This window comes from Dendrobates tinctorius, unplaced genomic scaffold (assembly GCF_039654945.1).
Source record: "Dendrobates tinctorius isolate UK_male_01 unplaced genomic scaffold, ASM3965494v1 ptg000443l, whole genome shotgun sequence".
NCBI lineage: Eukaryota > Metazoa > Chordata > Amphibia > Anura > Dendrobatidae > Dendrobates > Dendrobates tinctorius.
The window spans coordinates 956,628-981,952 of record NW_027362106.1 but is presented as its reverse complement, the minus strand read 5'-3'; the positions used below and the strand labels follow the sequence as shown (position 1 = coordinate 981,952).

At 49.4% G+C, this 25,325-nt stretch overlaps 1 protein-coding gene across 4 annotated transcripts in view; it reads left to right on the top strand.

Moving 5' to 3' along the window:
* The window catches only part of INPP5F (inositol polyphosphate-5-phosphatase F), a 248,256-nt gene that overhangs the window by 118,557 nt on the left and 104,374 nt on the right, over nucleotides 1-25,325 (top strand). For 2 of the 4 annotated variants that reach the window (XM_073564276.1, XM_073564275.1), the window contains one exon: nucleotides 5,937-6,132. The exons of the other annotated variants lie outside the window; for them this stretch is intronic. In XM_073564276.1, coding sequence (XP_073420377.1) covers nucleotides 5,937-6,132 — 196 coding nt within the window. The remainder of the gene's footprint in view (nucleotides 1-5,936; nucleotides 6,133-25,325) is intronic. 4 annotated transcript variants of the gene reach the window in all.

The following is a 25,325-nucleotide window of genomic DNA, read 5'->3' as shown; positions in this document are numbered from 1 at the left end:
GCTGAAGTCCAGCGTAATATCTCTCGGGCCCAGGGGAGATACAAATATTTTGCGGACAAAAAGAGAGCCTCGGGAGACATGTTTCAGGTGGGAGAGAAGGTTTGGCTCTCCACACGTAACATCAACTTAAAAGTACCATCAGTTAAGTTGGGACCAAAGTTCATTGGTCCGTACGAGATTATGGAGATAGTCAACCCTGTGGCATATAGGTTGCATCTCCCCTCCTCCTTAAAAATATCTAATGTGTTCCATAAGTCTCTGTTGAAACCCGCAGGATCTGTCAAAGAGAACTCTGAGACTGTTGTTCCTCCAGTGTTGGTGGAGGGTCAATTGGAGTATGAGGTCAGACATATTGTGGACTCTCGGCGGGTGCGCCGCTCTTTGCAGTACCTGGTCCATTGGAAGGGATATGGACCAGAAGAGCGCTCATGGGTCCCTGCTCGCTCGGTACATGCAGATCGCCTGGTTCGGGCTTTCCATGCCAAGTACCCGGGGAAGCCTGGGGGTCCAGAGGCCCCCCGTGGAGAGGGGGGTACTGTCATGATCCCAGTGCAGGTTTTTGAGCTGCATACCGGGGGTTAATGTCTGGAGCTCTGCGCAGGTTTTGACCTGCACACTTGGGGTTAATGATTGTGGCCTCTTTCTGGTTCTGGGAGGCTTCTTAAACCCCTGGGAAGCTTCAATCCCTGCCAGTTATACTTTTGCCTTTGGCCTAGTGTGTTGACCCCCGTGTGCCTGTTTGTTGCTATAGCTTGTTTATATGGTTCTGAACCGGCTCTGTTTCCCGTTCTGAGTTTGCCTGTTGATTTTGTACTGCGTTATTAGCTCTGTGTATGACTCATTGCCTGTGACCTGACTACTCTCTGCTCGCCCCTTTGGTACCTTGCAGCTATATCTGTGTGTGACCCATTGGCTACGTCCTGACTATTCTCCCTGTCTATGCCCCTTGGTAACTTTGTCTCGCAGTTACTCTGCTAGGAATTCTCTTGCAGCTCCTAGCTCTGTGGAGTTTAGGCCACGCCTCTAGCAGTCACGTGCTTCAGGTCCTGCGGCTCTGAAGTACGCATCTACTCGGTTGCTACCTGCTCCACAGGTATCTTTGAGCACTGTTTCACTTTACTCAGGACACGCGTACTGGCTCAGTGAGCAAGTTCAGTGCGGTGTTCCTGACATACCCCTTCTATGAGGCCCTCCCCTTCCCAGTGTTCCAACACTAAGTCTAGGGGTTCCCCTACCCGTCTCCCGTATACCAGCTCGAACGGGGAGAACCCCGTGGATTCTTGGGGCACCTCCCGATAGGCAAACAGGAGGTGTGGCAAGAATTTCTCCCAGACCCTGTATATCCTGGTAAAAGTCCCAATGAGCTGTTTTAATGTCCCGTTAAAGCGTTCGCACAACCCACTGGTTTGCGGGTGGTACGGGGCGCTTCTAATGGACTTTACGCCTGGTTGGTCACCTCTGCTGTAAACTGGGTACCCTGGTCCGAGATAATCTCCCGGGGAAATCCAACCTGTGAGAACACCTGGAGCAGGGCGGCCGCCACCGTCTCTGCCAGTATGTTAGGTAATGCAACCGCCTCTGGATACCGTGTGGCATAATCTACCACTGTCAATATATACTTTTTCCCTGACGGACTGGGTTTGGCTAATGGCCCTATCAGATCGACCGCTACTCGGCTAAATGGTTCCTCCACAAGGGGGAGGGCACGTATTTTGGCCTTGCAACGATCCCCCCTCTTGCCAATGCGCTGGCAACTGTCACAGGTCTGGCAGTACTGACGAACATCATAGGTTACCCCCGGCCAAAAGAAGTTTTGTGTCAGACGATGCCTGGTGCGACTGATGCCGAAGTGCCCGGCTAAGGGTATCTCATGAGAGATTCGCAGTAGCTCCTGCCTATACTTCTTGGGAACTACCAGCTGTCATTTTATAGTGGGGCTCGTCCCTGTGTGGTGCTGCTCTGTGATCCGGTAGAGGAGTCCCTGCTTCCATGCAAACTGTTCCCGTTCCAGTACCCCTCTCCCCTCCTGTGCCTTCCCACGATATCACTCTAATGAAGGATCCTCAAGTAAGTCCCTCTTAAATTCATCTGGGGTGGCCCAAGAAATGTGTCTGGCTATGGGAATACGTGTAGGGCTGGGATGTCTTACCTGGGCCTCCTCTGAGTGTGATTCCGCCTCCTCAGCTCGAGCTTGTCTCCGGGTGGTCACAGTATATGTCTCAGCTAGAGGGGCCACCGAGAATGCAGACAACAAGGGCCCCAAGTCATTTCCCAGCAAGACGTCTGCAGGCAAATCCTCCATCAAGCTGACCTCAACAAGGCCATCCCCGACTCCCTAGTTCAGGTGAATCCTGGCAGTGGGCAGTCGATGTATGGCTCCCCCTGATACACGGACTGCCACTGTCCGGTCCGTCTTCTCTTGGTCCCGGACGAGATAAGGCTTCACAAGGGTCAAAGTTGCTCCGCAATCTCTTAGTCCCTGCATACGTTGCCCATTAACCCACACGACCTGTCGATGCTGTTGTCGATTATCTGCCCGGGCTGCCTGCACGGGGTCTACTTCATGCAGCACTTCCTCCATCTCTTCCCCCCCTTGGTTAGTCGTAGCCCCCAATGCCGGGTCAGCTTCGCCTTGGTAGCAGTGTACAGCAGCCCGGCTGAAGGTACCTGTCCCGCCTTTGGCCACTGGGTATGCTGAGTCCGGTTGGGACATTGTCTTTGCAGGTGGCCCAGCTGACGACAGGTGTGGCATCGCGCCCCAGGGGGACTGGTAGGCCGGGTTTCTAGCTGGTCCCCCTACAATCTTCGGTGGTTTGGGGCCCTCCAGGTCCATGGGCGGGCCCCTAGTGACCATCTTTGATCCGGACGACTGCGGCCTCCTGGCATCATGATGTTCATCGGCCAGACGAGCGGCTTCCTCAAGAGTCGTTGGCCGCCTGTCCTGAAGCCATTCCTGTGTCTCGGGGGTTAGTCCATTAAAGAATCGTTCTAACAAGAAGAGCTGGAGGACGTCCTCCTTAGTGGTTGCTTGGCTCCCTTGTACCCACTGTAGCAGTGACCACCGTAATTTACAGGCCCATTCAGCGTGGGTATCGGTTACGCGTTTTATAAGTCCGCGGAACTTTTGGCGGTATGCCTCTTGTGTCAGCGCATATCGGGCCAAGATCACTTCTTTGATCCGCTCATACTCCATGCAGTCCTCATCAGGTACCGTGCGATAGGCGTCCGCTGCCCGGCCTGTCAGCTTGCTGGCCAGAATCTGAACCCGTTCCTCCGGCTTCACTTGATGAAGGGCACACTGCCGCTCAAAGTCCTGCAGAAAGCCATCAATGTCTTCCTCTGCCTCCCCCAACTGTCGGAAGGCATTATACTGGATCTTTTTGTGGCTTACTGTTAAAGGTACCTGGTCGAAGGCCAGAGCTCCCCCTGCTCGCTGACTCTCCTCTCTCAGCTCTGCCATCTCCATCTTGGCCAGCTCCACTTTGGTCCGCTCTGCCATCTCCATCTTGGCTAGCTCTATCCTGGTCCGCTCGGCCATCTTTTCCTTCAGATCAGTACGCACATCAGCCATCACCTCTCGTATGATCTCTACCACAGGGTTTGGGCCATAGAACGCCAATCTGTTCTTTACCTCCCTCTGGAATTCGGTCTCCTCCACGTTCACATTGGGGGGAGCTGCACTGTTGTGTTCCATGATGGCTGCTATCAAATCCGCTTTTGTTTTGTTGCTGGCGATCAACCCTCGGGCTTCCACCAGATCTTTTAATGTAGTCCTCTTTAACTTCTGGTAGTTGTTTTCCATTCATTCCTTTCCTCCTGTAGAAGGGGCATCATATCCCGCTGCTGCTACCAGTGTAACGGGGTCTACCAAGCTGTGGTACCTCTTTCAGTACCACCCCGTGTTTACGGAGGTCCGCTCTGCGTTGGCTGGAGTCTGAATGAATGACGCTGGCTGGAATTCCTTGGTTACATGGGCGCATATAAAAGATCACTGCTTCTCCACGTATTTCCAGTCTGACAACACTTTACTCACAGGACACAGAATATATCACACAGATACAGAGGGCCGGCCAATAGAAAAGCGGCAGGCCAGACATACATTACAAAAGCCGCAGGTGGCCAGAGCCTGCCGATGTTTACTGTGGGAATTACAAAGGTGGGGGTAGGGCAGACAAAAGGAGAATATTGTGTCCCCTCTGCCCAGGGGTGCAGCCTGTGAACTGATGCATTAGGGACATGCATCTCACATAGAACCTATTATACATACATATAACTGCACAACATATTCTGGGTGCTGAGTGGTTCTGTAACACGTAACATACGCTGTATGATGAGGGATCATTAATACGATGTTCCTGTCCTCATACATCATACAGCAGTGTGTCCTGTAAACACGGGGGATATACACTGTATGGGGATGAGAGGTCATTAATATGATGGTCCTGTCCTCATACATCATGCAGCAGCATGTCCTGTATACACGGGAGATATACACTGTATGGAGATGAGGGATCTGTTGTGAGTTCATTTTCCCCTTCACCATTGAGGTCTGATGAACTCCCTCTTCTGGTGAAGGAAGGTAGTGAGGCTGATTACCAAGCACCTGAGCAGGATGATGATGACTGGGTGACTGGATATAAGGCAGCCGACGCCCTTCTGCCTTGCTGGTGATTTCTCAGAGGGATTCTAGGAGACCAGTCTGATTCCTGCTCCTCAAAAGCTAAGTTTTCTGCTCTGCTTTTTGCATTTGTGTTTTGGTTTTGTTTTGCCTTGTTTTTCTGGATTTCTGCCATACCCTGCTGGGGTGAACTGAATTCCTTTTTGCTCTGTCTTCAGAAAATACCTGAGTACTGATATAGTCTTTTTGAAGCCTAGCGTCTTCAGGGCTTTTTTCCCTATCAGTCTGTTGGCTCTTGTTTTGATAGGGTTTGGGCAGATTGCACACAGCAGCTTTTCTATCCTGTCCTATTTAGTTAGCTTTGGCCCCATCATTTGCTCAGCCTATCTTTCTATCTGTGTGAGTGTTTTTTCATCTTGCTTCACCGTCATTATATGTTGGGGGCTGCCTATTGCTTTGGGGTCTGCTCTGGGGCAGTTTAGATTTCCCTTTCTGTCTTTAGGCTATTTAGTTCTCTGGCTGTGATCGAGGGGTCTAGGGCACCGTAGGAACCCCCCACGGCTACTGCTAGTTGCTGTTGTTAGGTTCAGAGGTCTGCAATCCGATAGCTGCCAACTTCTCTGGTTTTCTGGACTTAGCTAGTATTTCTGTTTTTGCCTCCTGCGGTGACTCATTCATAACAGGGGTCATTAATACGATGGTCCTGTCCTTATACATCATACAGCAGCGTGTCCTGTGTACACGGGAGATATACACTGTATGGGGATGAGGGGTCATTAATACGATGGTCCTGTCCTCATACATCATACAGCAGGCTGTCCTGCATACACGGGAGATATACACTGTATGGGGTTGAGGGGTCGTTAACACGATGGTCCTGTCCTCATACATCATACAGCAGTGTGTCCTGTATACACGGGAGATATACACTGTATGGAGATGAGGGGTCATTAATACGATGGTCCTGTCCTCGTACATCATACAGCAGCGTGTCCTGTATACACGGGAGATATACACTGTATGGAGATGAGGGGTCGTTAATACGATGGTCCTGTCCTCGTACATCATGCAGCAGTGTGTCCTTTATACACGGCCAGACAGTGATGATCTTTTGGGTTACTTTTGCCCCCTTCAGCTGACTTTTGTTGATTAGTGGACCTACCATGGTCCCTTTTGTTTGTTTCCCTTCAATGACTGTCGTTTGGAATAAGTTGCCTTTAGTCCCATGTTTTTGCTACATTTTTCTTGTAATTTTGCTCTCTTCGTCCTGTGGGTCATCTTGTGGCTATGTTGTTCCTAACATTAGTGTTTTTTACAGGAGGACCTCGGCTTCTGGATTCTGCCCATCATTCAGGGCTTTGTGCAGATTGAGGAGCTAGTGGTCAGCTACAATGAGCCTTCGGATGATGAGAAGAGCAGCCCTGAGACTCCCCCGCAAGAGGCCTCCTGTGTGGATGATGTGCACCCCCGATTCTTGGTGGCCCTTATATCTCGAAGGAGCAGACATAGGGCAGGTAAGTCCCAGCTTATCTCTAGCATTGGGTACATGTTTCTGGGATCTAGTGGCTGGATCCATTCGGGGTCGACATGTGGAGACATGGTGTGGATTAACATACACTGCCTGGTTTCAGTGTTTGTGAGGACCCTACATCTTCGACTCAGGTTCTCTTTTGGTGACTGAGAGGAAACTAGAGACCCTGCCTACAAGGCAATGAGCGTAAGAGCTGTAACATGGACCTGGTGTAGTCTTGGAAGGGACTGTGAGGAATAACTCTCAGCCATCTTTGGCCTTGTAGTTTCATTATCTCCAGAGGATTTTTCTCAACAATGAGATAAAGTCTGTTTCCCACCTGGTGATGAATGGATAGATGAGGGTTAGGATATAAAGCAGGGAAGAGCACTCTGTAGAAGGCCTAGTCTCTGCCTGGGCACCGTCCTGTGAATTGTTGTGGATAAGGAGATTTCCATCTAGGTCTTCACCTTTACTCGTGTACTGTTCTGGTTTAGCAGATCTTAAATCTTATTGCCTAATGGAGGGACAACATTTATCAGTTCTTGATGAATTTCATACTCGCCCTTGATCTGCAGTGTGATTTCACTGCGCCCTTATCTGAGATCAGCCTTGAAATTTCCATTAATTGGGCAAATAATATATTGCATCTACCTTTCTGTGTCAGATCTTGGAAAGGAGTGATGTCACTAAGCTTAGATCTGTCTCATAACGTCACTATGATGTGATCTCGATAAAAGTTAGTGCGTCCTCCTAACTCAGTCTGAAACCAAACTGAAGTTGGATCTTTTTTTCTGATTAATGAGTGTTACGTGTTACAGAACCACTAAGCACCCAGAATATGTTGTGCAGTTATATGTATGTATAATAGGTTCCATGTGAGATGCATGTCCCTAATGCATCAGCCCACAGGCTGTGCCCCTGGGCAGAGGGGACACGATATTCTCCTTTTGTCCGCCCTCCCCCCGACCTTTGTAATTTCCACAGTAAACATCGGCAGGCTCCGGCCACCTGCGGCTGTTGTAATATATGTCTGGTCTGCCGCTTTTCTATTGGCCTGCCCTCTGTATCTGTGTGATATATTCTGTGTCCTGTGAGTAAAGTGTTGTCAGACTGGAAATACATGGAGAAGCAGTGATCTTTTATATGCACCTATGTAACCAAGGAATTCCAGCCAGCGTCATTCATTCAGACTCCAGCCAACGCAGAGCGGACCTCCGTAAACACGGGGTGGTACTGAAAGAGTTACCCCAGCTTGGTAGACCCCGTTACACAGGTGGCAGCGGCGGGATATGATACCTCTTCTACAGGAGGAAAAGAATGAATGGAAAATAACAACCAGAAGTTAAAGAGGACTACATTAAAAGATCTGGTGGAAGCCCGAGGGTTGATCGCCAGCAACAAAACAAAAGCGGATTTGATAGCAGCCATCATGGAACATGACAGTGCAGCGCCCCCCAATGTGAACGTGGAGGAGACCGAATTCCAGAGGGAGGTAAAGAACAGATTGGCGTTCTATGACCCAAACCCTGCGGTAGAGATCATACTAGAGGTGATGGCTGATGTGCGTACTGATCTGAAGGAAAAGATGGCCGAGCGGACCAGGATAGAGCTGGCCAAGATGGAGATGGCAGAGCGGAGAGAGGAGAGTCAGCGAGCAGGGGGAGCTCTGGCCTTCGACCAGGTACCTTCAACAGTAAGCCACAAAAAGATCCAGTATAATGCCTTCCGACAGTTGGGGAGGCAGAGGAAGACATTGATGGCTTTCTGCAGGACTTTGAGCGGCAGTGTGCCCTTCATCAAGTGAAGCCGGAGGAATGGGTTCAGATTCTGGCCAGCAAGCTGACAGGCCGGGCAGCGGACGCCTATCGCACGGTACCTGATGAGGACTGTATGAACTATGAGCGGATCAAAGAAGTGATCTTGGCCCGGTATGCGCTGACACCAGAGGCATACAGCCAAAAGTTCCGCGGACTTATAAAACGCGTAACCGATACCCACGCTGAATAGGCCTGTAAATTACGGCGGTCACTGCTACAGTGGGTACAAGCGAGCCAAGCCACCACTAAGGAGGACGTCCTCCAGCTCTTCTTGTTAGAACGATTCTTTAATGGACTAACCCCCGAGACACAGGAATGGCTTCAGGACAGGCGGCCAACGACTCTTGAGGAAGCCGCTCGTCTGGCCGATGAACATCATGATGCCAGGAGGCCGCAGTTGTCCGGATCAAAGGTGGTCACTAGAGGCCCGCCCATGGACCTGGAGGGCCCCAAACCACCAATGATTTTAGGGGGACCAGCTAGAAACCCGGCCTACCACAGTCACCCTGGGGCGCGATGCCACACCTGTCGTCAGCTGGGCCACCTGCAAAGACAATGTCCCAACCGGACTCAGCATACCCAGTGGCCAAAGGTGGGAACAGCTACCTTCAGCCGGGCTGCTGTACACTGCTACCAAGGTGAAGCTGACCCGGCATTGGGGGCTACGACTAACCAAGGGGTCGAAGAGGTGTAAGAAGTGCTGCATGAAGTAGACCCCGTGCAGGCAGCCCGGGCAGATAATCGACAACAGCATCGACAGGTCGTGTGGGTTAATGGGAAACGTATGCAGGGACTAAGAGATTCTGGAGCAACTTTGACCGTTGTGAAGCCTCATCTCGTCCGGGACCAAGAGAAGACGGACCGGACAGTGGCAGTCCGTGTAGCAGGGGGAGCTATACATCGACTGCCCACTGCCAGGATTCACCTGAACTAGGGAGTCGGGGATGGCCTTGTTGAGGTCGGCTTGATGGAGGATTTGCCTGCAGACATCTTGCTGGGAAATGATTTAGGGCCCATGTTGTCTGCATTTTCGGTGGCCCCTCTGGCTGTGACCTATCCTGTGACCACCCGGAGACCAGCTCGAGCTGCGGAGGCGGAATCACACTCAGAGGAGGCCTAGGTAAGACATCCCAGCCCTACACGTATTCCCATAGCCAGACACATTTCTTGGGTCACCCCAGATGAATTTAAGAGGGAGTTACTTGAGGATCCCGCATTAGAGGGATATCGTGGGAAGGCACAGGAGGGGAGAGGGGTACTGGAAGGGGAACAGTTTGTATGGAAGCAGGGACTCCTCTACCGGATCACAGAGCAGCACCACACAGGGACGAGCCCCACTATGAAACGACAGCTGGTAGTTCTCAAGAAGTATAGGCAGGAGCTACTGTGAATCTCTCATGACATACCCTTAGCCGGGCACTTCGGCATCAGTCGCACCAGGCATCGTCTGACACAAAACTTCTTTTGGCCGGGGGTAACCTATGATGTTCGTCAGTACTGCCAGACCTGTGACAGTTGCCAGCGCATTGGCAAGAGGGGGGATCGATGCAAGGCCAAATTACGCCCCCTCCCCCTTGTGGAGGAACCATTTAGCCGAGTAGCGGTCGATCTAATAGGGCCGTAAGCCAAACCCAGTCCGTCAGGGGAAAAAGTATATATTGACAGTGGTAGATTATGCCACACGGTATCCAGAGGCGGTTGCGTTACCTAACATACTGGCAGAGACGGTGGCGGCCGCCCTGCTCCAGGTGTTCTCACGGGTTGGATTTCCCCGGGAGATTATCTCGCACCAGGGTACCCAGTTTACAGCAGAGGTGACCAACCAACTGTGGAAGCTGTGCGGCGTAAAGTCCATTAGAAGCGCCCCGTACCACCCGCAAACCAATTGGGTGTGTGAACGCTTTAACGGGACATTAAAACAGCTCATTGAGACTTTTACCAGGACATACAGGGACTGGGAGAAATTCTTGCCACACCTCCTGTTTGCCTATCGGGAGGTTCCCCAAGAATCCACGGGGTTCTCCCCGTTCGAGCTGGTATACGGGAGACGGGTAAGGGGACCCCTAGACTTAGTGCTGGAACACTGGGAAGGGGAGGGCCTCATAGAAGGGGTACCTATTGTACCCTATGTGCTGGAATTCTGGGACCGCCTACAGGAGCTGACTCAGGCTGTACGTGAGAACATGCAGGCGACCCAGCGGATATGGTACGATCGGAGGGCCAGAGAGCGCACTTTGGAAATAGGACAGAAACATGGGACCAGGTACACTTGGGTGAAGACCTAGGCCCCCGGTATAGACAGCAGGCGGAGGAGTTGTTGAGGCAGCGACAGAGGATGTTTTCGGGGAGACCAGGGTACACTCGCCTGGCACAACACAAGGTTGAGACCCTGGATCAATACCCCCCTGCGACAAACCCCTTCCGCGTCCCTGAGTCTGTACGAGAGGGGATGCGACAAGAGATACAAGAGATGTTGCGTTTAGGGGTCATTGAAGAGTCAGTCCCTGGTCATCCCCCATAGTGTTAGTGCCCAAGAAGGATGGGACTACACGGTTTTGTGTAGACTATCGTAGGCTCAATGAGAAAACAGTGACGGATGCATACCCCATGCCGCGTGTGGATGAGTTGTTAGACCGGCAGGCGGAGGCAAAGTATTTGACCACCATCAATCTATGCAAAGGCTACTGGCAGATTCCCCTTAGTCCTGACGCTATTCCCAAGTCGGCATTTGTCACCCCGTTCGGCATATTCCAGTTTCGAGTTATGCCATTCGGGATGAAGAATGCCCCGGCGACCTTCCAAAGGCTGGCTGACCGGCTTCTGGATGGTCTCCAGGACTATGCTTGTGCCTACCTGGACGACATCACCATCTACAGTGCGACATGGGAAGAGCATCTAAATCACCTAGAGACAGTATTGGACAGGATCCACCAGGCCAGAATCACCCTGAACCCAAACAAGTGTCACGTGGGCAAAGCAGAGGTTCAGTATTTAGGGCATTGGGTGGGAAGTGGGAAACAGCGACCAGAACCAGCCAAGATTGAGGCCATAGCCAAGTGGCCCATCCCACGCACTAAAACCCAGGTCATGGCGTTTCTAGGGACAGCGGGGTTTTACAGGAAATTCGTTCCCAATTACAGCAGCGTAGCCAAGCCCCTCACTGATCTGACCCATAACCTGGACCTCAGAGTGTGAGGAAGCCTTCCGCCAACTAAAGGACGCCCTCACCAATACCCCTGTATTGGCCGCACCCGATCCAACTAAACGTTTCCTTGTTCACACAGACGCTTCTATGTTTGGATTGAGGGCAGTACTGAGCCAAGTCGGGCCGGACGGCCAAGAACACCCGGTAGCTTACCTGAGTCGGAAACTACTGCCCCGTGAAGTAAGCTATGCGGCCATCGAGAAGGAGTGCCTGGCGGTAGTATGGGCACTCAAGAAGTTGCAACCATATTTGTATGGACGACCGTTTTCCCTCCTAACGGACAATAATGCCCTAGTCTGGCTTAATCGGGTCTCCGGAGACAACGCCAGATTGCTGCGGCGGAGTTTAGCCCTTCAACCTCTGGACTTCACCATCCATCACAGACCCGGCAAGCAAAGCGGTAACGCCGATGGACTAAGTCGACAAACGGAACTTGTACCAACCCCATAAACTTCGGTCATCCCGAAACCGATCCGTTGAGGATCAGACACTGTATGCCGATCGCGTCGCTGAAAAATGAAGCCGTGTTACGGGTTACAGAACCACTCAGCACCCAGAATATGTTGTGCAGTTATATGTATGTATAATAGGTTCCATGTGAGATGCATGTCCTTAATGCATCAGTTCACAGGCTGCGCCCCTGGGCAGAGGGGACACGATATTCTCCTTTTGTCCGCCCTCCCCCCACCTTTGTAAATTCCCACAGTAAACATCGGCAGGCTCCGGCCACCTGCGGCTTTTGTAATGCATGTCTGGCCTGCCGCTTTTCTATTGGCCGGCCCTCTGTATCTGTGTGATATATTCTGTGTCCTGTGAGTAAAGTGTTGTCAGACTGGAAATACGTGGAGAAGCAGTGATTTTTTATATGCGCCCATGTAACCAAGGAATTCCAGCCAGCGTCATTTCATTCAGACTCCAGCCAACGCAGAGCGGACCTCCGAAAACACGGGGTGGTACTGAAAGAGGTACCCCAGCTTGGTAGACCCCGTTACAATGAGCAAATGATTTATAATGAAATGTGCAAGAAAACCAAAGGGAAGCTAAGCCCCACCATCACCTGTACGAGAGGCTCCATCACACTCAGATGACTCCTTCTGAAATATGGCTCAGGCAGTCTCAGACATCTCTATGCCAGCAATTGACATAGGACTGCTGTAGCTGTGTGCCAGTGCCACCCCTTGTCTGTTGGCATACACTAACAGGCAGTCAGTCCTCCTCTAGCCTCTCCTGTCTTGCATCTTGTGGGGCCATGTGTGTCTATGTTCCTCTCTGCAGACTGGCCTGTGTCAGGACTTCATTGAACCTCTTCCATGCTTTGTGTTATATGGAAATGATGTGTTAGGGGTGGGTTGTGAGCACCTCTGCCCACCCAGGGGTGGAAAAGACATGTTTGAGGTTCTTGTGTCCTCTGATAGGTGAAGATCTGCTGCTGAGGCCAGATCCTGGTACCACCCTAACCCTGCCACCTCATACTATGTCACTTATTTTGGTTACCCTGCTGGATTTGAGAAACTAATTTAAGGAGCAGTGTTTATTTTTCTTGGCATTGGATTACAGGCTAGTGCCCACAGATTTGTTACTGACCTTGGGGGAAATACATCTAATTGAATATTCTCCAAGTGGCATAGTAAAGTGTGTCTGGTTATTCCCCTGTGTGCACTGTCACAGTGTCACACACCCCATCATTGTCACAGCCTATCCGTGCCTCCTTGGAGCTCATTGTGACAACTGAACATATAAACTATTCCAGCGATTGGACAGAGGATATCAGACGTGGAGGATGCGGTGATCCCTAATGCAGCAGATAAAGGGCAGCAGCTTCGTCATGTAGCAGAAAAATGTGATGATCTCAGAATCCGCAGCCAAGGAAACAATCTACTAACTGGGATTCCTGAATTGGTAAAATACTTTCTACAACTTGGCTCCCAAACGCTCTACAGCTGCCACTTACAATCGAACGAACCCATTGACCAGCAAAACTCCACAGAACGGGCAAGACCAATTATTCTAAGGGTAGCGACCATGCTATTTTAGAATTTTGGATTACTAGAGGTGGAAGACCTGTGAAGACTCAGACGTCAAGGTTAGATTTCAGAAAGGCAGATTTTAAGGGATTCAGAAAGAGAATTGGAGGGATCCAATGGCTGGATATCCTTAAAGACAAAAATGTCCAGGAAGGATGGGAAATCTTGAAAAATGAAATTCTCAAAGCACAGTTGTTAACAATTCCGAAAAGAGGGAAGAATAGGAAGCATTTAAGGAAACCAGGATGGATGAACACAGAACTTAAGCACATGCTAAAAAGGAAGAAAAAAATGTTTATAAAATGGAAAGAGGGAGGCATATCTAAAGAAGAATATAATGCTGTCTGCAGAACCTGCAGGGCACAAATCAGATTAGCTAAAGCTGAAAATGAACTGAGGCTTGCAAGAGATGTCAAAAGCAATAATAAAGGATTTTGGGGATATGTCAAAAGTAAAAGAAAAGTCAAAGATGCTATAGGATTTTTACAGGATGAAAATGATGAAATGGTAAGACAGGATGTTGAGAAGGCTGAACTTTTAAATTCCTATTTTGCATCTGTTTTCTCTCAGAAAGGAAATGCAACATCAACTGTTCTTCACTGTCCTATTAAGGGAATAGAAGAATCCAGGATATCTATAAACAGAAAGATAGTGAGGAAACACTTAGCTAACCTAAATGAATTCAAATCTCCAGGTCCAGATGAATTACACCCCAGAGTACTGAAGGAGATAGCAGAAGAAATTTTTGAACCCCTCTCCATAATCTTTGAAAATTCTTGGAGAACAGGAGAAGTGCCAGAAGACTGGAGAAGAGCAAATGTTGTTCCTATCTTCAAAAAGGGGAAGAAGGTGGACCCAGGCAACTATAGGCCGGTGAGTCTGACTTCTATACCAGGAAAGATCTTTGAACAAATTATTAAACAACATGTATGTCAATACCTGGATAAGAATGAAGTGATTAAACAGAGTCAGCATGGGTTTCTAACTAATAAGTCATGTCAGACTAACTTAATTTCCTTCTATGACGGTATCACTGATTGGGTGGATCAAGGAAATGCTGTAGATATAGTATATCTTGACTTCAGCAAAGCATTTGACAAAGTCTCTCATACAATCCTTATTGAAAAAATGACTAAGTATGGAATGGACAAGGCAACTGTTAGGTGGATTCATAACTGGCTTAGTGATCGGACCCAAAGAGTGGTCGTAAATGGCTGCACATCCAGTTGGAAGAATGTCTCAAGTGGGGTACCACAGGGCTCTGTCCTGGGCCCTGTATTGTTCAACATCTTTATCAACGATTTAGATGAAGGAATTGAGGGTAAACTGATTAAATTTGCTGATGACACAAAGCTAGGAGGGATAGCTAATACTAGAGAAGAGAGAGAGAGGATTCAAAAAGATTTAAATAAACTGGAGAAGTGGGCAGCAACTAACAGAATGGTTTTTAACAGGGAGAAATGCAAAGTACTACATCTGGGCAATAAAAATGAAAAAAGCATATATAGAATGGGAGGAATAGGGCTAAGTGACAGCACATGTGAAAAAGACTTGGGTATACTAATAGATCACAGACTGAATATGAGTCAACAGTGTGATGCAGCAGCAAAAAAGGCAAATGCAATTCTAGGATGTATTAACAGAAGCATACAGTCTAGATCACGTGAAGTCATTATTTCCCTCTACTCCTCTTTGGTCAGACCTCATCTGGAATATTGTGTCCAGTTTTGGGTACCACATTTTAAAAAAGACATCAACAAACTGGAGCAAGTTCAGAAAAGAGCGACCAGAATGGTGACCGGTCTGCAAACCCTGTCTTATGAGGAAAGGTTGCAGGATTTGGGAATGTTTAGTTTGCAAAAGAGAAGACTGAGAGGAGACTTAATAGCTGTCTACAAATATCTAAAGGGCTGTCACATTGTAGAAGGATCAACTTTATTCTCATTTGCACAAGGAAAGACTAGAAGCAATGGGATGAAACTGAATGGGAAGAGACACAGATTAGATATTAGAAAAAACTTTTTGACAGTTAGAGCGATCAATGAGTGGAACAGGCTGCCACGAGAAGTGGTGAGTTCTCCTTCAATGGAAGTCTTCAAACAGAGGCTGGACAGACATCTGACTGGGATGATTTAGCGAATCCTGCTTTGAGCAGGGGGTTGGACCAGATGGCCCAGGAGGTCCCTTCCAACTCGACGATTCTACGATTCTATGTGCACACGTTGCGGATTCGTCTGGCAGCAGTTTTCCATGAGGTGTACAGTACCATGGTATCCTATGGAAAACAAAAACCGCTGTGCACATGCTGCGGAAAAATCCGCGCGGAAACGCAACGGTTTATTTTCCGCAGCATGTCAGTTCCTTGTGCAGATTCCGCAGCATTTATACACCCATTCTATTACAGAAATCCGCAGGCGAATTCCGCACTAAATCCACAGGTAAAACGCAGGTCGTTTTACCTGCGGGTTCTGCAGATTCCGCTCGGAAAAATCCGCACAGGAATCTGCAACGTGTGCACATACCCTAAAGCTACTCAACTACAAAGATAAAATCTAAATTCTGAAGTCTTACAGAAAACGATCCCATATACAATACAATGAACACAATCTCTTAATCTTCCAACCAGAAAAGGAGGAAATAAATGGTTTCTGTGCTTTCCAAAATCTGCTGTCAGACCTGTGCGATCCCGGGGATGGGGGTGGAGAATCACTGACACACTTCTGTGCTTTCCAAAATCTGCTCTCTGCACTGTCAGACCTGTGTGACCCCGGGGATGGGGGTGGAGAGTCACTGACTCACTTCTGTGCCTTCAGGAATCTGTTCCCTGCACTGTCAGACCTCTGTGATCCCGGGGATGGGGGTGGAGAATCACTGACACACATCTGTGCCTTCAGGAATCTGCTCCCTGCACTGTCAGACCTGTGTGATCCTGGGGATGGGGGTGGAGAATCACTGACACACTTCTGTGCCTTCAGGAATCTGTTCCCTGCACTGTCAGACCTGTGTGATCCTGGGGATGGGGGTGGAGAATCACTGACACACTTCTGTGCCTTCAGGAATCTGCTCCCTGTGCTGTCAGACCTGTGCGATCCCGGGGATGGGGGTGGAGAATCACTGACGCACTTCTGTGCCTTCAGGAATCTGCTCTCTGCACTGTCAGACCTGTGTGATCCCGGGCATGGGGATGGATAATCACTGACACACTTCTGTCCCTTCAGGAATCTGCTCTCTGCACTGTCAGACCTGTGTGACCCCGGGGATGGGGGTGGAGAATCACTGACACACTTCTGTCCCTTCAGTAATCTGCTCCCTGTGCTGTCAGACCTGTGCGATCCTGGGGATGGGGGTGGAGAATCACTGACACACTTCTGTGCTTTCCAAAATCTGCTCCCTGCACTGTCAGACCTGTGTGATACCAGGGATGGGGGTGGAGAATCACTGACACACTTCTGTTATGAGCTCATTTTCTGCTCCACCAGTTGGGAGTTCTCCTTTCGTTCTCCCTCTGGTGGTGACAGGAGGTAGTGAGGTTGGTTTAGGTGGTGGTGATCTGCCACCTGATGAGGAAGATAACGATTGGATCTCTGGAGTATCAGACTGGATATAAGACAGCCGACAACCTATGCTGGTGATTCAGTCTGCTTCTCAGGTCTTGGACTTCAGCTCTCTTCCATTCTTCTCAAGTTAAGTTTGTTTTTTGCTAATGTTCACACTTGCGCTTGTTGGTCAATTCAGTTTCTTGTGTGGTCAGCTTGCCCCTGCTGGGGCTATGCTGAACTTCCACTCCTATTTATCTGTATTTGCCAATTTGCCTTTTTGTCCCTTATTAGATTGGCCTCTTTTTGCTCTGTTTCAGAATATTTCAGAGTGCTGATATAGTGGGAGAAGTCTAGTGACTTCAGGGTTAATTTTGCTATCAGACGTGTTGGACATTATTTTGGTAGGGTTTTTTGGCAGATTGCGGCTTTCTTTTCCTGTCCTTTCTAGTTAGTCGGGCCCCATCGTTTGCTCAGCCTATTTTCCTGCCTTTGTTTGTGTTTTCATCTTGCTTCACCGTCAATACATGTGGGGGGGTAGTTTTCCTCTTTTCCTGGTTTAGGCATATTATGTAGCTCTCCGGTTGTGACGAGGCGTCTAGGACCATCGAAGGAACGCTCCACGACTGCTGCTAGTTGTGTGGTTAAGATCAAGGATCTGCAATCTGCAGTTACCAACCTCTCTGGTTTTCTGAGACTTAGCTTGTTGTTTTTTTTCCTCCTCGGTGACCCGTTCATAACTCACTTCTGTCCCTTCAGTAATCTGCTCCCTGTGCTGTCAGACCTGTGCGATCCCGGGGATGGGGGTGGAGAATCACTGACACACTTCTCTGCCTTCAGGAATCTGCTCCCTGCACTGTCAGACCTGTGTGACCCCGGGGATGGGGGTGGAGGATCACTGACACACTTCTGTATCTTCAGGAATCTGCTCCCTGCACTGTCAGACCTGTGTGATCCCGGGGATGGGGGTGAAGTATCACTAACACACTTCTGTGCCTTCAGGAATCTGCTCTCTGCACTGTCAGACCTGTGTGACCCCGGGGATGGGGGTGGAGTATCACTAACACACTTGTGTGCTTTCCAAAATCTGCTCTCTGCACTGTCAGACCTGTGTGATCCTGGGGATGGAGAATAACTGACACACTTCTGTATCTTCAGGAATCTGCTCCCTGCACTGTCAGACCTGTGTGATCCCGGGGATGGGGGTGGAGTATCACTAACACACTTCTGTGCTTTCCAAAATCTGCTCTCTGCACTGTCAGACCTGTGCGATCCCGGGGATGGGGGTGGAGACTCACTGACACACTTCTGTATCTTCAGGAATCTGCTCCCTGCACTGTCAGACCTGTGTGATCCCAGGGATGGGGATGGAGAATCACTGACACACTTCTGTGCTTTCCAAAATCTGCTCCCTGCACTGTCAGACCTGTGTGATCCCGAGGATGGGGATGGAGAATCACTGACACTCTTCTGTGCTTTCCAAAATCTGCTCTCTGCACTGTCAGACCTGTGTGATCCTGGGGATGGGGGTGGAGAATCACTGACACACTTCTGTGCCTTCAGGAATCTGTTCCCTGCACTGTCAGACCTGTGTGATCCTGGGGATGGGGATGGAGAATCACTGACACACTTCTGTGCCTTCAGGAATCTGCTCCCTGCACTGTCAGACCTGTGTGATCCTGGGGATGGGGATGGAGAATCACTGACACACTTCTGTGCCTTCAGGAATCTGCTCCCTGCACTGTCAGACCTGTGTGATCCTGGGGATGGGGATGGAGAATCACTGACACACTTCTGTGCCTTCAGGAATCTGTTCCCTGCACTGTCAGACCTGTGTGATCCTGGGGATGGGGATGGAGAATAACTGACACACTTCTGTATCTTCAGGAATCTGTTCCCTGCACTGTCAGACCTGTGTGATCCTGGGGATGGGGGTGAAGAATCACTGACACACTTCTGTATCTTCAGGAATCTGCTCTCTGCACTGTCAGACCTGTGTGATCCTGGGGATGGGGGTGGAGAATCACTGACACACTTCTGTGCCTTCAGGAATCTGCTCCCTGCGCTGTCAGACCTGTGTGATCCTGGGGATGGGGATGGAGAATCACTGACACACTTCTGTGCCTTCAGGAATCTGCTCCCTGCACTGTCAGACCTGTGTGATCCTGGGGATGGAGAATCACTGACACACTTCTGTGCCTTCAAGAATCTGCTCCCTGCACTGTCAGACCTGTGTGATCCTGGGGATGGAGAATCACTGACACACTTCTGTGCCTTCAGGAATCTGCTCCCTGCACTGTCAGACCTGTGTGATCCTGGGGATGTAGAGTCACTGACACACTTCTGTGCCTTCATGAATCTGTTCCCTGCACTGTCAGACCTGTGTGATCCCGGGGATGGGGGTGGAGAATCACTGACACACTTCTGTGCCTTCAGGAATCTGCTCCCTGCACTGTCAGACCTGTGTGATCCTGGGGATGGGGATGGAGAATCACTGACACACTTCTGTGCCTTCAGTTCTCTGCTCTCTGCACTGTCAGACCTGTGTGATCCTGGGGATGGAGAATCACTGACACACTTCTGTGCCTTCAGTTCTCTGCTCTCTGCACTGTCAGACCTGTGTGATCCTGGGGATGGAGAATCACTGACACACTTCTGTGCCTTCAAGAATCTGCTCTCTGCACTGTCAGACCTGTGTGATCCTGGGGATGGAGAATCACTGACACACTTCTGTGCCTTCAGGAATCTGCTCCCTGCACTGTCAGACCTGTGTGATCCTGGGGATGGGGATGGAGAATCACTGACACACTTCTGTGCCTTCAGTTCTCTGCTCTCTGCACTGTCAGACCTGTGTGATCCTGGGGATGGAGAATCACTGACACACTTCTGTGCCTTCAAGAATCTGCTCCCTGCACTGTCAGACCTGTGTGATCCTGGGGATGTAGAGTCACTGACACACTTCTGTGCCTTCAGGAATCTGCTCCCTGCACTGTCAGACCTGTGTGATCCTGGGGATGTAGAGTCACTGACACACTTCTGTGCCTTCAGGAATCTGTTCCCTGCACTGTCAGACCTGTGTGATCCCGGGGATGGGGGTGGAGAATCACTGACACACTTCTGTGCCTTCAGGAATCTGCTCCCTGCACTGTCAGACCTGTGTGATCCTGGGGATGGGGGTGAAGAATCACTGACACACTTCTGTGCCTTCAGGAATCTGTTCCCTGCACTGTCAGACCTGTGTGACCCCAGGGATGGGGGTGGAGACTCACTGACACACTTCTGTGCCTTCAGGAATCTGCTCCCTGCGCTGTCAGACCTGTGTGATCCTGGGGATGGAGAATCACTGACACACTTCTGTGCCTTCAGGAATCTGCTCCCTGCACTGTCAGACCTGTGTGACCCCGGGGATGGGGGTGGAGACTCACTGACACACTTCTATGCTTTCCAAAATCTGCTCCCTGCACTGTCAGACCTGTGTGATCCCGGAAATGGGAGTGGAGAATCACTGACACACTTCTGACTCTGGAAACCCCCAACAAGTGACCCGATTTTGGAAACTAGATCACTCAAAGGATGTGTTTAGATGTCTGGTGAGCACCTTGAACCCCCAGATGCTTCACAGAAGTTTATAATGTTGAGCTGTGAAAATGAAAAAAATCCCATTTTCCCCACAAAAATGTTATTTTGGCTCCAAATTTTGCATTTTCATAAGGGTAACAGGAAAAATTGCACCATACGACTGGTTGTGCAATTTCTCCTGAGTACGCCGATGCCCCATATATGGGGGAATACTACTTTTGAGGCACAGTGTAGGAAAAAGCAAATGGTTGACAGCACCATCATATGTATATCTTCCAACGCCAATATAACACAGTTACTTACCGTATTTTTCGGTCCATAAGACGCACCGGACTATAAGACATACCCAGGTTTTAGAGGTGGAAAATAGGGGAAAAATATGTTTGAACCAAAAAAGTGGTAAAATATTTAATAACATAAATAACATACTATTATATGTGGTGTTAATAAATATATATTAGTATGTTATTATGTTGGGAGCTACAGGTAGAAGATGGTGCTGCGGGACTAATGTGTTGTCTGTAAAGTACTGTATGAAGACGCTGGAGGGTGAGTATAGAATGGGGGCATAGGGCTTATATTTAAAGCACCACTCCAGCACTGAAAAAATAACACTGGAGTGCTGCTTTAAGATCCCATGGGGGAACTATAACTCCTAGCATGTCCTGCAGATCCTATGGCATGCTGGGAGTTATAGTTCACCACAGGATGTCAGAGTGATTTTTATGTGCTGCAATTACTAACCTTATAATTCATTCTTGTACAGGCTGCCGCTCACTGTGCTCAGTGCAGGTCCTGCAGCTAGGAAGCCACGCTGTAGTGAGGTAATGCAGGCAACATTTTCATGCCTCCTGCGATCCCAGTGCGGTCTCACTCCACCGCTGCCCCCTCTCCACATGCTACATTCTGACCATAAGACGCACCCACACTTTCCTCCCAAATTTGGAGGAAAAAAAGTGTCTTATGGTCAGAAAAATACAGTATGTAATATTTGCTGTTGTGTACTCCCTTTCTCGGATTTCTGAGCCGAAGCTCCCTCTGCTCCCTCTGGTGGTTACTGAGAGTAGTGGAGCTGGCCAGGTTGTTGGCAGTTCCCCACCTGGCGATGATAATTGGGAACCTGGGATTACTGGCTGGGAGCATATAATTGAGCTGGCTGCTCTTGGTAGTTGCTGGTGATTTCCTCTGTGCATTTGAAGTTCTTTTGTTCCCTTCCTGATCTGCATGGTAATCTGGTTGTGCCTTTTTTTTTTTGCTTTCTGCTTTGTTGCTAGGGTTCAGCGTGCTCCCTGCTGGGGGCAGCGCTGGGACCTGCTTCATATGTTACAGCTTGTTCAGTCCCCTGTTATGTTAGTATCTTTTTGCTTTGCTGCCAGTTTATACCAGAGTGCTGATCTAGCGGGGATGAAGTCGTGTGGCCTCAGGTTTTTTGTATATCGGAAGTGTTGGACTTTTTTAGGGTTTTGTGCGTGATTGCAGACAGTATATTTTCTGTCCTGTCCTGTCTAGACAGCTTGTGCCCCACCGTTTGCTCAGTCTGTTCTCTGCCTGTGTTTGTGTCTCATCTTGTCTCACCAACAATATGTTTGGAGGCTGTCTATTCCTTTGGGGATCTGCTCCTGGGCAGTTTAGATTTCACCTTTCTGTCTTTAGGCTTAGTTAGTTCTCCGTCTGTGACGAAGCGTCTAGGGGCATCGTAGGAAGGCTCCACGGCTACTGCTAGTTATGTTGATAGGATCAGGGGTCTGCAATCCGCTTAGTTACCAACCTCTCTGGTCTTCTGGTGGCTTAGCCTGTTCCTGCCATCCTCCTGGGTGACCCATTCATATCAATTTGCTATCAAATGATGGACCATAATGTGGATCAGTCGCTAATGAATAGCTGAAAGCAAGGGAGAGTGTGGAAACCAAGGATCCATAAAATATAAAACAAGTTCTTTTTATTGAGTATTTTTGGACAAACAACGGGGTTCGTGAAGAACGCGTGCAAGACAGGCACAAAGTGCAACAGTGCAAAGAACAAAAGACGCTTTGACCCAAGGCCAACCACAAGTAATATTCAAATATGCATAAGTTGCTAGATTGCATTTTATTCAAACGGTCACCACAATGGTTGCAATAGAAATATATATTGCAAAATATCATAAATAAATAAATATATATATATATATATATATATATATATCATTGCACCTTCGCCAGAGGGCATGGTAATGAATAGAAACCAGGGGTTTAAATTGCCGTCGACCCGGAAGTGACGATGCTGCGGACTGGAAATGGTGCATCCGCATCCATGACAACCCGAGATGCCAGGTGACGTCATGTGGTGCGTGCTGTCAAGTGTGTTACCAAGACAACCAACACCACAGACGCCGAAAGCCGGCAAGTATGCCGGGGCAGGGCGCGCATGCGGCCGCTGTACCGCCAAAACATATGTCATGAACACCGCACTGCACTTGCTCACTGAGCCAGTGCGCGTGTTCTGAGTAAGACAGACTGTACGCAAAGATACCTGTGGAGCGGGGGAGCAGCGGTGAAGATGCGTGCTTCAGGCAAACAGAACCTGAAGCCCGTAACTGCTGGTAACGGAGCTGGCCACAGGTCTCTCAGAGGAAGCAGGAGCAGAGAGAGATTGCTTGAGGCCAGATAGGACCTAAAGCAGCTGGGGGCGTGGCCTAAACTCTGGAGAGCTAGAAGCAGAAGGAAAACTCCTAGAAGGGTAATTACGGGACACATTACCAAGGGGCACATACAGAGACGTAAACCAGATCAAGCCAGGTTCAAAACACGAAATAGCAAAACTGTACCAAAGGATTAGACATAACTGATAGTCAGGACAAAGCAAGAGATCAGTAAACCAGAACGGGCAAATACAGTACCAAGACAGTAGACAAACTCACAACGAAGAGACGGACCGGGTCAAAACCAAACACGAAACAAGATATCTGGCACAGGGCATGCAAGGGGTCAACTAACTCAGCCGAGGGCAGGAGTATAACTGACACCGGACCTAGATCAGTTGGCAACTAAATAGCCGCCCTCTGCCAGAGAGCGGCAGAAACAATTAACCCCTGTCTGACCAGGACGGAACAAAGACAAAACCCTGTCCTGCATCATGACAGTACCCCCTCTCAACGGGGGGCCACCGGTCCCCTGGGTTTCTCAGGATACCTGGCATGAACGGTCCTGACCAACCGATCTGCTTGAACTGATCGGGCAGGAATCCACGACCGGTCCTACGGACCGTAGCCTTTCCAGTGTACAAGATACTGAATAGCACGACGGACCAACCTACAGTCATCAATTAGTTCCGCCTCGTATTCAGACTGCCCATCTACCAAAACCGATGGCGGGGAAGAAAACAATCCGTCCCCACAGGACCCCACAGGTTTCAAAAGGGCCCTAAAGAAAACGTTGGGGAGCCGCAGAGACGGCGGGAGACGCAACCGAAAAGCCACCGGGTTAACTGCTTCCGTAATTTCATAAGGACCAATAAATTTAGGTCCAAGTTTCGCAGAGAGGACCTTGAGCCGTATATTCCTAGTAGACAACCATACCTTATCCCCAACCTGGAACACCGACTCCACGGACCGTTTTTTGTCTGCAAAAAACTTATATTTAGTCTGAGCATTCATAATGTTCCTTTAGACCTCCCGCCATAACTCCCCCAACCGCTGGATTGTCCCATCTGCCCCAGGACACCCGGAGTCCAAATGGGACAACTCCCCAAAATGTGGATGAAACCCATAGTTGCAGAAAAGGGGGATGTGCCTGTAGACTGGTTAGTGCGGTTGTTAAACGCGAACTCTGCCAAAGGTAACGCAGTACACCAATCCTCCTGTCGGGCTGAGGTCAGGCAACTCAGGATTTGCTCCAGAGACTGATTGGTCTGCTCAGTCGGCCCATTAGTCTCTGGATGATAAGCGGATGAAAAAGACAGACCAATACCCAATTTCTTACAAAATGCCCTCCAAAATCTGGAAACAAATTGTACCCCCTATCAGACACCACATTCAAGGGTACCCCATGCAACCGCACAACATGCTCAACAAACAACCTGGACAATGTTTCTGCATTAGGTAAAGCCGCCAAGGGTACAAAATGTGCCTGTTTATTAAACCTGTCCACCACTACCCAAATGACAGTATTACCCTTGGAAGGAGGAAGATGGGTGATAGACCATGGACCCATTTGTCCATGGATTTTATCAGGAATTGGCATTGGCACCAATTCCACGGCCGGACGGTTATGGGGGGTTTTCGCACTGGCACATACCCCTCAAGCAGATACAAATTCCCCAACATCAGAGGCTAAAGAAGACCACCAGAATATCCTAGCGATGGCCCTCCGGATAGCCGAGATCCCTGGTTATCCACCCAGAACTGAGTCGTGGAATTCCTGAAGGAGCCTGAGAGGAAATTGAACTGGTACAAAAAGTTTATCCACCGGCTTAGCCGGAGGGGCAAGAGACTGAGCTTCCCGAAACACCTGCCAAAAGCACCCCAGGCTGAAGAACGGAGGATGGAGGTTCTGGGGAAGACACCGGATCCAGACTGCATGACAAGGCATCAGCCCTGACATTTTTGGATCCTGGCCGAAAAGTGATGGAGAACTGGAATCGGGAAAAAAAGTGACCATCTCGCCTGTCTAGGAGCCAGCCTTTTAGCAGACTCAATGTATGCTAGGTTCTTGTGGTCTGTGACCACGGTGATAGGATGGACAGCCCCCTCCAAAAAATGCCTCCATTCTTCAAAGGCCAACTTCACGGCCAGAAGTTCTCGATTCCCAACATCATAGTTTCTCTCCGCAGGAGAGAACTTCTTAGAGAAAAAGGCACAGGGTCTCAAATTAGTCAACACAGCCCCCGCTTCCACCTCAACAATAAATGGTTCAGACAGGTCCAGTTGAATAAGAACCGGAGCAGACATGAAACATTTTTTAAAAACTGAAATGCCGCCACTGCTGCGGCTGACCAATTCTTGACATCAGCCCCCTTTTGAATCAGATCTGTGAGCGGTTTAACTACCTGCGAGA